Source organism: Sciurus carolinensis, chromosome 2 (assembly GCF_902686445.1).
Source record: "Sciurus carolinensis chromosome 2, mSciCar1.2, whole genome shotgun sequence".
Classification (NCBI taxonomy): domain Eukaryota; kingdom Metazoa; phylum Chordata; class Mammalia; order Rodentia; family Sciuridae; genus Sciurus; species Sciurus carolinensis.
The window spans coordinates 109,480,475-109,492,707 of NC_062214.1; the positions used below are offsets into that span (position 1 = coordinate 109,480,475).

Sequence of the window (12,233 nt, forward strand, 5' to 3'; positions counted from 1 at the left end):
AGTGCCTCACATGTGCGAGGCAGTCGCTCTACCACTGAGCCCCAGCCCCAATTTGAGTTTTGACAATTGCCAGTAGTTGTGAGACCACCACAGTTCCATTTTGTAGTCAACCCCTTCCCCCCACTTTCAAACCCTGGCAACTGCTGTGATATTTTTTATCTCTAGTAGTTTTGCCTTTGCCAGAATGTCACATAATCTTTTACAAATTTAAAATTAGTCTTATTGAACTATAAATTTGAATGTATACAACTATACAACTGAATACAAATGCCTTGTAGTTTTTACATAACTATGAAGCAAACATGCAGTACAAGTAAAACCAGAGAGCCAACCCATTTGAGGTGAACAGTATTAGTTTAATTGGAAGAATGTTAATTGCAACTAAATTGCCAGTGTTGAAAGGATAGTAGAGAGCTATTCCTTCCTGCCTGTTTTTCCTGCTTACCAAGTGCCACTGATAATGTTGGGTTGGGTGGATGATTTGGGGTGATCAGACCTAACATTTAAGCTCAAACTGGCAGTGAGTAATACCCAGATGTCTGTTTTGACAGAGCATTGCTTGATATCTGGAAAGCTGCTGTGTTTGATTAAAGATAGGAGCAGAATTGTGATGTTATTGAAATCTGCATATAATGGCTATTAAACACATGTATCATGGGAATAAGAAATTTGGCATAGAGATGGGCTTGCTGATTCACACACTTTCACCATGGTCTAAGCTGCCAAGAGAACATAGCATTTTGCACATGACTTCTTTTACATTAACACATTTTGTTATCCACGATATTGTGTATATTAATAGTTCATTCTGTTTATTAATGAATATTACTTCATGGTTTGGATTTGGCTTAGTGTATTTATTTTTACTAGAGTTTTATAGTTATGCGTAGTAGTTGGGTCATCCTGACAAACTCATACATACATGGAATTCAATTTTAGTTCATGATCTCCCCCTTTTCCCTTCCATCTTCTTCCCTTCTGTCCTCTTTCCCTTTCCCATTCTCCTTCCTCTACTACAATTCCTTTTGCTAGTCTATTTGTTTATACTTGATTGGTTCTTTCTACTTCTGCATTAAGATGAAGTTCCCTGTGGCATATTTATATATATGCATATAACATGATTTTTTAAGCATTCATCCTACGTTGCCTACCCTTACCCATCCTTCCACTTTACCTCTCCATCTCCTTCTTACATTACTGATCTTCCCTTTATCCTTATGTTATCCTGTCCATCCTGCCCCCTTTCCTTTACTCTAGCTTCTGCATATGAGAGAAAACATTCCACTCTTGAGTTTGAGTTTGAGTTATTTCACTTAGAATGATATTCTCCATGTACTGGCAAATGCCATACTTGCATTCTTTTTTAATGGCTGAGTGGAACTCCATTTGTGTGTGTGTGTGTGTGTGTGTGTGTGTGTATCATAATTTCTTAATTCATTCATCTGTTGAAAGACATGGCTTGATTTCATAATTTAGCTACTGTGAGTTGTGCTGTTATAAACATTTAGGTGGCTGGATCACTGCGGTATACTGATTTTTAGATCTTTTGGGAAAATACCAAGGAGTGGGATGGCTGGGTCATATAGTGGTTCCATCCCTCGTTTTTTGAGGAATCTCCATACTTGTTTTCAGAATGGTTGTACTAGTCTGCAGTCCCATCAACAAAGTACAAGTGTACCTCCCCCTCACCACATCAGCATTTATTATTTGTATTCTTGATCATTACCATTTTGACTGGAGTGAGATGAGATCTTAGTGTAGTTTTGATTTGCATTTTCCTGATTGGTTGTTTCTTTTTTTTTTTTTTTTTTACTTTTTTTTTTTTTAATTTATTTATTTTTTTTTACGTTTACATAGGGTAATGATGTTTATTATATTTTTTCCCCTCCCCCCCACCCCTCCCACCCCTCCCACCCCTCTTTTCCCTCTACACAGTCCTTCTTTCCTTCATTCTTACTGCTCTCCTTAGCCTAACTCTAAACCTAACCCTAAACCTAATGCTAGCCCCTCCCACCCCCCATTATATGTCCTCATCCGCTTATCAGCGAGATCATTCGTCCTTTAGTTTTTTGAGATTGGCTTATCTCACTTAGCATGATATTCTCCAATTTCGACCATTTGCCTACAAATGCCATAATTTTATCATTCTTCATTGCGGAGTAATATTCCATTGTATAAATATGCCACAGTTTCTTTATCCATTCATCAACCGAAGGGCATCTAGGTTGGTTCCACAATCTGGCTATGGTGAATTGAGCAGCAATGAACATTGATGTGGCTGTATCTCTGTAGTATGCTGCTTTTAAGTCCTTTGGGTATAGGCCAAGGAGTGGGATAGCTGGGTCAAATGGTGTTTCCATTCCAAGCTTTCTGAGGAATCTCCACACTGCTTTCCAGAGTGGTTGCACTAATTTGCAACCCCACCAGCAATGTATGAGTGTTCCTTTTTCACCACATCCTCGCCAACACCTATTGTTGCTTGTATTCTTGATAATCGCCATTCTAATTGGGGTGAGATGAAATCTTAGGGTAGTTTTGATTTGCATTTCCCTTATTACTAGGGATGTTGAACATTTTTTCATATATCTGGTGATTACTTGTACATCTTCTTCTGTGAAGTGTCTGTTCATTTCCTTAGCCCATTTGTTGATTGGATTATTTGTATTCTTCGTGTAGAGTTTTTTGAGTTCTTTATAGATTCTGGAAATTAGCGCTCTATCTGAGGTATGGTTGGCAAAGATATTCTCCCACTCTGTAGGCTCTCTCTTCACATTTCTGATAGTTTCCTTTGCTGAGAGAAAGCTTTTTAGTTTGAATCTATCCCAGTTGTTTATTCTTGCTTTTATTTCTTGTGCTATGGGAGTCCTGTTAAGGAAATCTGATCCTGAGCCAACAAGTTGAAGATTTGGACCTACTTTTTCTTCTATAAGATGCAGGGTCTCTGGTCTGATTCCGAGGTCCTTGATCCATTTTGAGTTGAGTTTTGTGTAGGGTGAGAGATAGGGGTTTAGTTTCATTCTATTGCATATAGTTTTCCAGTTTTCCCAGCACCATTTGTTGAAGAGGCTATCTTTTCTCCATTGCATATTTTTGGCCCCTTTGTCTAGTATGAGAAAATTGTATTTATTTGGGTTTGTGTCCATGTCCTCTATTCTGTACCATTGATCTACCTGTCTATTTTGGTACCAATACCATGCGGTTTTTGTTACTATTGCTTTGTAGTAGAGTTGAAGATCTGGTATTGCAATACCCCCTGCTTTGCTCTTGCTACTGAGGATTGCTTTAGCTATTCTAGGTTTTTTATTCTTCCAGATGAATTTCATAATTGCTTGCTCTATTTCTGCGAGGTACATCATTGGGATTTTAATTGGAATTGCATTGAATCTGTATAGAACTTTAGGTAGTATAGCCATTTTGACGATATTAATTCTGCCTATCCAGGAACATGGGAGATCTTTCCATCTTCTAAGGTTTTCTTGAATTTCTTTCTTTAGTGTTCTGTAGTTCTCATTGTAGAGGTCTTTCACCTCTTTTGTGAGATTGATTCCCAAGTATTTTATTTTCTTCGATGCTATTGTGAATGGGGTAGTTTTCCTAATTTCTCTTTCTGAAGATTCATCACTTATGTATAAAAATGCATTGGATTTATGAGCATTGATCTTGTAACCTGCTACTTTACTGAATTCACTTATGAGTTCTAAAAGTTTTCTGGTGGAATTTCCAGGTTCCTCTAAATATATAATCATGTCATCAGCGAACAGGGATAGTTTGAGTTCTTCTTTTCCTATTCGTATCCCTTTAATTTCTTTGGTTTGTCTGATTGCTCTGGCTAGAGTCTCAAGGACGATGTTGAATAGAAGCGGTGAAAGAGGACATCCCTGCCTTGTTCCAGTTTTTAGGGGGAACGCTTTCAGTTTTTCACCATTTAGAATGATATTAGCCATGGGCTTAGCGTAGATGGCCTTTATAATGTTTAGGAATGTTCCCATTACCCCAATTTTTTCTAGTGTTTTGAGCATGAAGCGATGCTGTATTTTATCAAATGCTTTTTCTGCATCTATTGAAATAATCATGTGATTCTTAACTTTAAGTCTGTTGATATGGTGAATGACATTTATTGATTTCCGAATGTTGAACCAACCTTGCATCCCTGGGATAAAACCCACTTGATCGTGGTGCACTATCTTTTTAATATATATTTGTATGCGATTTGCTAAAATTTTGTTGAGAATTTTTGCATCGATGTTCATTAAGGATATTGGTCTGAAATTTTCTTTCCTTGATGTGTCTCTGTCTGGTTTAGGTATCAGGGTGATATTGGCTTCATAGAACGAGTTTGGTAGGGTTCCCTCCTCTTCTATTTCATGGAATAGTTTGAGGAGTATTGGAATGAGCTCTTCTTTAAAGGTTTTGTAGAACTCGGCTGAGAACCCATCTGGTCCTGGACTTTTCTTTGTTGGTAGGCTTTTGATGACCTCTTCTATTTCATTGCTTGAAATTGGTTTATTTAAGTTGTGTATGTCCTCCTCGTTCAGTTTAGGTAGTTTGGTTGTTTCTTAAAAATAGTAAATACACACACATATTTATATATTAGCAGATGAACATAATACCTTTATTTTATTTATTTATTTTTATGTGGTGCTGAGGATCAAACCCAGTGACTCACACATGCCAGGAGAGTGCTCTACCACTGAGCCACAACCCCAGCCCTGCATTTCTCTGATTGCTGGAGATAATTGAAGATTTTTTCATACATTTGTTGGATATTTGTGTTTCTTTTGAGAAATTTCTGTTTCGTTCTTTTACCCCTTTATTGGTAGGGTTATTTGGTTTTTTGGTGTTAAGCTTTTTGAGTTTTTTTATATATTCTGGTTATTAATTCCCTATTGGAGGAGTAGCTGGTCAAGATTTTCTCCCATTTTGTAGGCTCTTTCTTCATGCTCTTAATCATTTCCTTTGCTGTGTAGAAGCTTTTTAGTTTGATGGTATCCCCCTTATTGATTCTTGGTTTTATTTCTTGCACTTTGGGGGTCTTTTTAAGGAAGTTGGTGCCAGCACCTATACAATAGCTTGTTGACCCTATGTTTTTTTCTGGCAGTTGTAAGGTTTCTGGTCTGATTCCTAAGTCTTTGATCCATTTCAATTTAAGTTTTGTATAGCTTTGTCATAAATGGCCTTTATGATATTGAGGTAAGTTTATTCAGTCCTTACTATTTCCATCTTTTTTAACATGAGTGGGTGCAGGATTTTATCAAAGGCCTTTTCTGTATCTATTGAGATGATACTGTGATTCTTGTTGTTGATTCTGTTTAAGTGATGAACTACATTTATTGATTTGCATATGTCATACCAGCCTTGTATCCCTGAAATGAAACCTACTTGATCTTGGTATATTGTCTTTTAGATGTGTTTTTGAATGTGGTTTGCTAATATTTTACTATGAATTTTTGCATTTATGTTCATCAGGGATATTGGTCTGTAGTTTTCTTGACGTGTCTTTGTCTGGTTTTGATATCGGGTTTATACTGCTTTCCTAGAATGTATTTAGGAGTGTTCCTTTTCTTTCAACTTCATGGAATAATTTGAGAAAGACTGGTGTTAGTTTTTCTGTAAAGGTCTGGTAGAACTCAGCTGAGAATCCATCTGTTCCTGGTCTTTTCTTTGTTGAAAGGCTTTTAATGGCTGTTTCAATTTCATTACTTGATATAGGTCTGTTTAGGTTTTTTGTGTCTTCTGGATTGAATTTAGGCAGGTCATAGTTGTCTAAAAATTTGTCGGTGTCTTCCAAATTTTCCAGTTTATTGGAGTATAAATTTTCAAAAGAGGTTCTGATAATCCTCTGAATTTCAGAAGATCTGTAGTGATCTCTCCTTTTTCACCTCTGATCTTGTTGATTTTGTTCTTCTTTTTTGGTAGTTTGTCAATCTTATTTATCTTTTCAAAGAATCAACTCTTTGTTGCACTGATTCTGTGTATTTTCTTATTCTCAATTTCATTGATTTATATATATATATTTAGTAGTTGATGGACCTTTATTTTATTCATTTATTGTTTATATGCTGTGCTGAGCATCGAACCCAGGACCTCATGCATGCTAGGCAATTGCTCTGCCACTGAGCCACAACCCCAGCCCAACCTCATTGATTTTTGGCTCAAATCTTAATTATGTTCTGTCTTCTACTGGTTTTGGAATTCATTCTTTTTCTAAGGCCTTGAGGTGGAGCATAAGCTTATTTATTTGTGATCTAATTTTTAAATGTAGGTACTCGTGCTATAAATTTTCTTCTTAGAATTGCTTTCATACTGTCCCAGAGGTTTTGATATGTTCTATCTCTGTTCTTGTTTGTTTCAAAAAATTTCTTGACTTTTATTCTCATTTCTTCCTTGATCCATTCTTCATTTAAAAGTGTTGTTCAATCTTCATATGTTTATGTAATTTCTATTATTTTTCTTGCTGTTGATTTCCAGTTTCATTCCATTATAGTACGATAGGATACAGGGATTATAATTTTTTTTTTTTTTGTAATTTGCTAAGATTTGCTTTGTGGCCTAGAATATGATCTAATTTGAGAAAAGTTTCATGCGATGCTGGGAAGAAGGTAAATTCAGCTGTTTTGAGGTGAAATGTTTGTAGCTGTCTGTTAAGTCCATTTGATTTATAGTGTTTTTTAGTTTGTTATCAATATCTTTATTGACTTTATGTTTTTTCCTATATTTTTTTAGTTGTAGATGGACACAATACTTTTGTTTTACTTATTTATTTTTATGTGGTGTTGAGCATTGAACCCAGTGCCTCACATGTGCCAATCAAGTGCTCCACCACTGAGCTACAACCCCAGCCCTGACTTTGTTTTGATGACCTGTCCATTGGTGATAGGGTGTGTTGAAATCCTCCAGTATTATTGTGTTGGAGTCTATCTAGGATTTAATGTTGTAGAGTTTTTTGTTTGTTTGTTTTTGCTTTTTTAAATTGGGTGCATTGACATTTGGGGCATAAAGGTTTACTATTGTTATATCTTTTTGTTGTATTCTTCCCTTTACCAGAATGTAGTGCCCTTCTTTGTCTCTTCTGGTTAATTTTTGCTTGAAATTTGCTTTGTCAGATATGAGAATAGCTATTCCTGCTTGTTTTCAGGGACTGTATATGTGGAACATTTTTTCCCATCCTTTTATGTCTAGCCTGTGGGTGCCTTTGTGTTAAAATGAGTCTTTTTTTTTTTAGCACTGGGGATTGAACCCAGGGGTGCTTAACCACTAAGCCACATCCCTAGCCCATTTTTATATTTTATTTTGAGACGGTCTCATTAGTTGTTTAGAACCTCACTAAGTTGCTGAGGCTGACTTTGAACTTACGATCCTCCTACCTCAGTCTCCTGAGCTGCTGGGATTATAGGGTACCACTGTGCCCAACGAAATGAGTCTCTTGATAACTGCAATTACTTGGATCTTGGTTTTTGGTCCATTCTGTGTAGCCTAGTTTATTAATTCGCAGGTTGAAGGACAGTTGGATTATTTCTGTTTGGGGCAGTTATGAATAGAGCTGCTGTAATATTTGTGTACAAGTTTCATTTCTTTGATAAATACCTAGTAGTTTGTTTGGTGGCTCATATGGTAAGTATATGTTTAGCTTTATAAGAAACTGTTAAACTCTTGTTAAAATATCTTTGTCATTTTGAGTTCCCACTAGCACCTTCCTGTCTCATTTTTCTGCATCTGTATTGGTATTTTATATTATCATATTTTTATTTTAGCCACTCTAATAGGTTGTATAGAGATATTTCATTGTTATTTTCATTTGAATTTCCCTAATGACTCATGATGTGGAGCAATATGTTTTCGTGTGTGAATGAGTCATCTGTACAGTTTCTTTTGCAAAGCAGAGAGTTTTCCTTTTTTGGTGCTGGGGATTGAACCCAGGACCTTGTGCATGCTAGGAAAGTATTCTACCAACTGAGCTACATCCCCTGCCCCAAGGGTTTTACTTTTAATGAGGTCTAATTTAACCATTTTTTTCTTTAATGCTTTTTATGTTAACTCTTTTTGTGTTTACAGAACGGTGGTTTCTTTCTTTCTTTCTTTTTTTTTTTTCTTTTTTGGTACTGAGGATTGAACTCAGGTACTCAACCATTGAGCAACATCCCAGCCCTGTTTTGTATTTTATTTAGAGACAGAGTCTCACTGAGTTGCTTAGTGCCTCAATTTTGCTGAGGCTGGCTTTGAACTCAAAATCCTCCTGCCTCAGCCTCCCATGCCACTGGGATTACAGGTGTGTGCCACTGCGCCCAGCCTGGGTTATATCTTTTTGATTGCTTATTAAAACTATGGTTCCCTTAAACAGTTTAAGAATATGGGGAATACTTTGTCTGTATAGCCTATGGCTGATAATAGCATCACCTTTATACAGCAAGATTGACCATTTGAGAAGGAAGAGGAATTCACTATAATTCGTCTCCTTGCCCCCCCATATTTATTATATATGGGCAACTGCTTATTACTAAGGTTAATTTTTTAATCATCCATTTTCCTTTTTTTTTTTTTTTTTTTTTTTGGTGCTGGGGATCGAACCCAGGGCCTTGTGCCTGCAAGGCAAGCACTCTACCAACTGAGCTATCTCCCCAGCCCCTCCATTTTCCTTTTGTATTGGTGAAAGATAAAATATATTGCAAATCACCTTGAAAGTCATTACTTGTGCTGCTAGGTTATTAAGAAGGAACTAACCAGTAAGAAAGTCTAAATTGTCGTTTTCTTTTCTTTCAGTGGTGGGATCAGCAAGTTGATTTTTATGCTGCTTTTTTGTATCATTTGGCACAATGGGTGCCAGAAATTTATTTTGCTGAAATGGATCCAGACTTGGAAAAGCAAGAGGAGAGTGTGCAAATGTCAATATTCACTCCATTGGAATGGTATTTATTTGGAGAGGATCCAGATATTTGCCTAGAGAAATTAAAGCACAGTGGTGCATTTCAGCTCTGTGGGAAGGTTTTCAAAAGTGGAGAGACAACATATTCTTGTAGGTAAGAATTATAAATTTACAAGATTGATTATAATTACTATATTGTTATTTCATACCTATTTCATGGTTTACCATTTATAGGTTTATTATCATTTATAATATATTTACTCTTACTTCCTTTTATTTCATACTTTGAATCTGTTTTTGCTAATGCAGTTTTGTTTTAGATATATGAGTTATAGTTTAAACAGTTCTCTGATTTTTTTTCTTCCTGTTCCCAAAAGCATATAAATAATCCTTTTGTATAATATAGTGATTATCTGCTTATCTGAAACCATTGGGGCCAGGTGTATTTTCAGAATTCTGAATACTTTTCCAGCAGAATCAAGCTAGGACCCTGTAATTAAATCACGGGTAGATTTCTCTAAAAAAAAATCTATGGCAATTCACAAGTGGTGTATAATCTATAGTCTCATGTCATGTCATGTGTTTTTTTTTTAAACTACCAACTGAGATTTGGTGCAATCCAACAAAGTACTGAAACCCTTCAAGGCTTTTTAGATTTCAGAATTGCAGGGAAGGGATTGTAGACATGGAGGAACAGTTGAATGTAGTTGAATAGAAGAGGCCAATGACAGAGAAATTCGAAGCAGGTTAGGTTTTTTTGTTCTTTGTAAGTGCAGTTGCCTTAAATATGGTAGGTCAGAGTTTTTTACTGCTTACCTGGCCTGAAATTTTTGACTTCTAGATCTTAGCAGCATGTGTTGTTTTTCTTTTTTGTTAGAGGTAGTTTAGGTTAGAAGTATGAATTTTTGGACTTTATAGAGTTTTTGTTTTTGTATCCCTGTAATTCTAGACTTGACTGGTTTTGTATAGTTAACAGTCATTTTAAACATACTATCTTTCTTTATGCTGTTTTCTCATGAAAAAAATTAGTTTTTGCATTTGGCATACTATTTTCTTACATTGCACAGTAGGCTTGTTTATGTTCTTATATATTTATAGCTAAATCCTAATCACTTTCCACCAAAGAATGGTAGTCATTTTTAGACTTCTGTCCCTAAAAGTTTCTTAAAACATTGTGAGAACTGGGGATTGATACTGGCATCTAGTAGGTAGCGTTCAAGGTTGCTGCTAAACATCCTACAGTGCATAGTATAATTCCCTCTGCACGAAACATAATTATCTGGTCCACTCAAAATGTCAGTAGTGGTAAAGTTGAGAAATCCTGCTCTAAATAGGTCAATAGAGCATAAATATTTTATAGAATATTATTAAGTAACCTTTACATACTTTTATCCTTTTTCTTTCTTTCTTTTTTTTGGGGGGCGGGGTACTGAATAGATCCCTGGGAATTATACATGTGAGGCAAGTGCTCTACCACTGAGCTTCATGAACCCTGGCACTAAAATGCATTTTTTAAACTTCCTAATTTCATCTTTTCAATTTCCCTCCACCCCCATGGTAGTGGAGATTGAACCCAGGGCCTTGGGGTGTGCTAGGCAAGCACTATACCACTGAGCTACATCCCTAGCCCTCTTGAACTTTTAAATAAAAATATTTTTAAAAAATGAATCCTATACTTTGTACTAATTTATGTTGTTTGTAGTATTTCCCTGAAAATATTAAATAATACATTTCAAAAGTTGTTACTAGAAGAGAGATTAAGGGAGATTGAATATCTTTCATTCACAAAATAGAGTATCTACTATGTACCAGTCACCATCCCAGGTGTTTGGGGCACATCAATCTTTAAAGTAAAAGTCCTTTCTGTGTCATGTTTGTTTTCCAGTGAACTTTGTCTTTATCCAAACCTTACTTAACTGTGCACAATCAGTGTTTGTAAAATATATTTATAACTGTAATTGGGTGAGGTGCAGATAATGGGAGAAAATTAAGTATATTTTGACAAAATTAATTTTCTTTTTGGTTCTGAGTATTGAACCCAGGGGCACTTAACCTCTGAGCTTTATCCCCAACCCTTTTAATTTTTTTTAGTTTTGAGACTGGGTCTTGCTTAGTTCCTTAAGGCCTTGCTAAGTTGCTGAGACTGGCCTTAAACTTGCGATCTTCTTGCCTCAACCTCCCAAATCACTTTAGGTCCCAGGCTTGCACCACCCATGCCTGGCACAAGTTAATTTTGAATTATGACTTTATAGTTTGAAACCAGGTGAGTTCTCAAAGTTTTGAGGATGATTTAAGAAACAAAACTAAACATTCACATTTACACACTCAAATGTGGTTTAAATAAGGATAGAATTATGTTAACAATGCTGTCTTTGTTCAAAACATTTTTAGAATTCCATTTTTTGAAATATTTTCAGATTGTGAGGAAACTCATTCACATTATAATTATACCTTAAGCATCAGTGGGAGTCATCTAAATTTTGTAATTTAATTTTCCATCTTTTTCAGGGACTGTGCAATTGATCCAACTTGCGTACTCTGTATGGACTGCTTCCAGAATAGTGTTCATAAAAATCATCGTTACAAGGTATGAAAATAGATTTATAAAATCACTGGATTAACTGGAATCTTATGGCCATCTTATCCATTTAGTTAAGGCAAATACTTGACTTCCTGCTTAATAGCACTGTTATGTGCATCTTTTGCCCATAGTTAAACAAAAAATGTCATGGGACATCTACTACCTCAAGAAGTAGCCCTTTAGAACTTAATTGGTGAGACCTATCATGCATACACAAAAGATTATATAAAGCATATGAGTAGTTTAAAGAATAACTATAAAACAAATACCTGTGTAACCACTACTCAGGTCAGGAGGTAGGACAAATGAGATCTTCTGGATCTCTTTCATTCTCTCCTCCTTTGAGAGAACCTCATTTGTGTGGGATTTTTATTTTTTCTTTTCCCACAGTACTGGGGATTGAACTCAGGGGTATTCTACCACTGAGCTATAACCCCAGCCCTTCTTATTTTAAATTTTGAGACAAGGTCTTGCTAAATTGCACAAGCTGACCTCAAACTTGGAATTCTCCTGCCTCAGTCTCCTGAATCACTGGGTTTACAGGCATACACACAATGCCTGACTTTCCTGTATTTTGCGATAATTGTTTCCTTGATTTTTTTCCTTTCTAGCTTATCACCCAAATTATATTGAATAGCTTTATCAGTTTTTGAACTTTATGTAATTGAAATTATATGGTACATTATTCTTGTTGAGTACCCTTGTCTGTAAATGTAGTTTGTCCTTTGACCTTGTGTGTTCAATAAACCATATTATCTTCATTTGTTGTACTATATATGGATTCGTAGATTG

General features: G+C 35.8%; 1 protein-coding gene across 1 annotated transcript in view; it reads left to right on the plus strand.

The window, feature by feature from the left end:
* Positions 1-12,233, plus strand: part of Ubr1 (ubiquitin protein ligase E3 component n-recognin 1) — a 178,747-nt gene that overhangs the window by 16,495 nt on the left and 150,019 nt on the right. Inside the window, 2 exon segments of the mRNA XM_047538461.1 lie at positions 8,758-9,014; positions 11,369-11,447. Of these exon segments, the coding sequence (XP_047394417.1) occupies positions 8,758-9,014; positions 11,369-11,447 (336 nt within the window).